Source organism: Rutidosis leptorrhynchoides, chromosome 4 (genome assembly GCF_046630445.1).
Source record: "Rutidosis leptorrhynchoides isolate AG116_Rl617_1_P2 chromosome 4, CSIRO_AGI_Rlap_v1, whole genome shotgun sequence".
Taxonomy (NCBI): Eukaryota; Viridiplantae; Streptophyta; class Magnoliopsida; order Asterales; family Asteraceae; genus Rutidosis; species Rutidosis leptorrhynchoides.
The window spans coordinates 140,239,100-140,242,160 of record NC_092336.1 but is presented as its reverse complement, the minus strand read 5'-3'; the positions used below and the strand labels follow the sequence as shown (position 1 = coordinate 140,242,160).

The following is a 3,061-nucleotide window of genomic DNA, read 5'->3' as shown; positions in this document are numbered from 1 at the left end:
GTGGTCGAAACTCGTATTTCGTACTTAATGGTATTTTGGGCATATGTGGGCCCCGCAATGTAAAACTCGTTTTATCATTGATTCGTACTTGTTTTACTTATACTAATATGATGTGAAAAGCATTTCGCCTAAAAATGATGGGAAGTGTTAGATCTTTTTACGAAAACGGAACATTTTGGACAGCGGGCTGCCAGGCCCTATGCGCGCCGCGCAAAGGTAGGGGTGCGCGCCGCGGACCCAGCCTGGGCAGGCCTGCTTCGATTTTTTTTTATTTCGCAGTTTTGGTTGGTTAACGGGTTGGGTCGTTACATAATAGTGAGAACAACCCCCTTTGGATATCTGACTAACCTAATGCGTTTCGGCCCAAGCAATAAAGGTAAATAGAAACTGGTATAGGTTCGAATAGAGTAAACTCACCTTATAGACTTACTCGGCAATCCTTCACTAGAGTATAAATCGTAGTAGGAGAGACCTCAACCGTCTGTTGAGTTCCTGAACAATCGTTTCTCAATACATTCGCAGTGATAGGTAGGTGACTACCGTCAACAGCTGTAAACCTTTCCGCAATTTCCTTGCCAAGATTATTTACTTTATGCACAAGTGATTCTCTCATTCCAAAATTCAATCCTCAATATTTATCAACATTCATTAACTATTCATGTACTACTATCTTTTTACGCAGAACGTTTAACATGCAAGTCCAGTAATACAATCATTTCCCATTTTTACATAGCAACTTCTCATTTTCTGATTTTTCTGATTTTTATGGTTTTTTTTTATTTTTCAATGTTTTTGTATTTTCTGATGGATCAATTTTCGCAACTATTCTACATAACAGAAAGCCAATAAACACAATCTTTTTGGTTTTTCAATTTTAAAATGCATAACAGAAAATAAAATGAATATGCAAAACAGAAAAATAAACTAAGTAACATGCAAAAATGATGCAAAATGCAAATGCAAATATACAAATGATATCGATTGGATGGTTACTTCAATAACTCCCTGTCGGACACAACCTCCGCCCTATCTTTCACTCCCAACAAATTTAACAGGAACAGGAAATGATGTCGGTCAAAAGCTTTCGTAAACAAGTCAGCCCCTTGGGTTGTAGTACCTATTTGTAGGACATCAATTAATTTCTTTTCATAACAGTCCCTAATTAAATGGTACTTAATCCCTATGTGTTTGGTCTTAGAATGATTAACAGGGTTTTTAGTGACAGCAATGGCAGCAGTATTATCCACATATATAGGAGTGTTAGAAATTTGCAAACCGTAGTCCCGAAGTTGTTGTTGAATCCAAACAACTTAAGAAGTACAACTTACCACTGCAATATATTCAGCCTCACACGTTGATTATACGACTGTCGTTTGTTTCTTACACTGCCAGCTTACCAACCTGCTACCTAGAAACTGATAACCATCCGAGGTTGATTTGAAGTCTCTCTTACAACCCGCATAATCAGAATCACTAAATTCCGTTAGATCAACCCCATTCTTTCTTGGATACCATATGCCCAAACATGGAGTTCCCTTCAGATAACGCATGATCTTCTTAGCTGCTAACATATGATTCACATTCGGTTGTGCCTGATAACGAGCGCACAAACAAGTTGCAAACATGATATCTGGGCGAGACGCCGTAAGATACATTAAAGAACCAATAATAGCCCTGTATAGGGTTGGATTGACTTTTGGCCCTGTATTTTCTGGTGTAATCCCGTGATTCACTGACAGAGGATTCTTGGCAATTTGTTCATCTTCCATATTGAACCGGCTCAAGATGTCAGCTACATACTTCGATTGATGTAGGAAAATGCCTTTTTTTGTTTGATCAACCTACAATCCTAAGAAGAAAATAATGGCTCCCAGTGAACTCATTTTGAATCGTTTTTTGTAGAGACCGTCCTAATCCATCTGGACGAAGTCCATATCGATTACAAACGATTCACAATAGTTGATTACATCGCAAGGTACTTGACCTCTATATGATACATTTTACAAACATTGCATTCGTTTTTGAAAAGACAATCTTTCATTACATCGAAAGTTGACGGCATGCATACGATTTCATAATATAATCAACTATACTTGACTTAATAATAATCTTGATGAACTCAACGACTCGAATGCAACATCTTTTGAAATATGTCATGAATGACTCCAAGTAATATCTTTTAAATGAGCAAATGCACAGCGGAAGATTTCTTTCATACCTGAGAATAAACATGCTTTAAAGTGTCAACCAAAAGGTTGGTGAGTTCATAGGTTTATCATAACAATCATTTCAATATGTTAATAGACCACAAGATTTCCGTTTATAAATATATGTACACTCGCAAGTGTATAAAACCATTCTGCTTATGTTGAGGCCTCAGTAACTAACCTTAACAATACTATAAAAATCATCTTCGTAAAGATGGATATGTACACTCGCAAGTGTATAAATAATCCTCGAAGTACTAAACATCCGCCCACTAGCTCTTATGTCTAGTGCAGCCTACAGGATGGGGGTGTTAAGCCCGATATATCTATCTTTAGGATTCGCGCTCACATGCTCTTATAACATGTAACTAAATTACTTAGCACATCAATCCGCAGAATATTATTTTGAATCACCTGTCTCTATTTCTTAAAGCATTTATAAAATATTGCATGTATCCTCAGCCCAAAATATATATTGCAGAAGCAATTAAAAAGGGAGCAAATGAAACTCACCTAATGTATTTTGTAGTAAAAATACATAAGACTATATTGAACAATGCAGGGTTGGCCTTGGATTCATGAACCCTCTTAATTGATTTTTCTAAAAAAAAAATGCTCCGGGCGGGACTCGAACCCGTGACCTCTCGAAACTCGCTAACACTCTTCACCATCGGACCATTACCATTTTTATGAAACTATCTAAACTTTGAATTATATAAACCGTATTAATTTGTTCCATCTTCATCTTCTATCTTCTTCAAATCTTAATTCATCCAGTGAGCAATTAAATCGACCAGAGGTATAAATTGGGATGTGAAATCGACACACAAGTGATTTAAAATTTGTGTTTGTAT

The 3,061-nt window shown here is 36.7% G+C and overlaps 1 protein-coding gene across 1 annotated transcript; it reads right to left on the bottom strand.

Moving 5' to 3' along the window:
• Nucleotides 1-1,358: 1,358 nt before the first annotated feature.
• Nucleotides 1,359-1,769, bottom strand: LOC139841068 (uncharacterized mitochondrial protein AtMg00810-like). The gene has a single exon (XM_071831301.1). The coding sequence runs from the start codon at nucleotides 1,767-1,769 to the stop codon at nucleotides 1,359-1,361; it is 411 nt and encodes a 136-aa protein (XP_071687402.1).
• Between the last annotated feature and the right edge of the window lie 1,292 nt (nucleotides 1,770-3,061).

Coding starts and splice junctions, on each gene's coding strand:
- LOC139841068 (XM_071831301.1), bottom strand. CDS start 1,769: ATGGAAGATGAACAAATTGCCAAGAATCCTCTGTCAGTGAATCACGGG.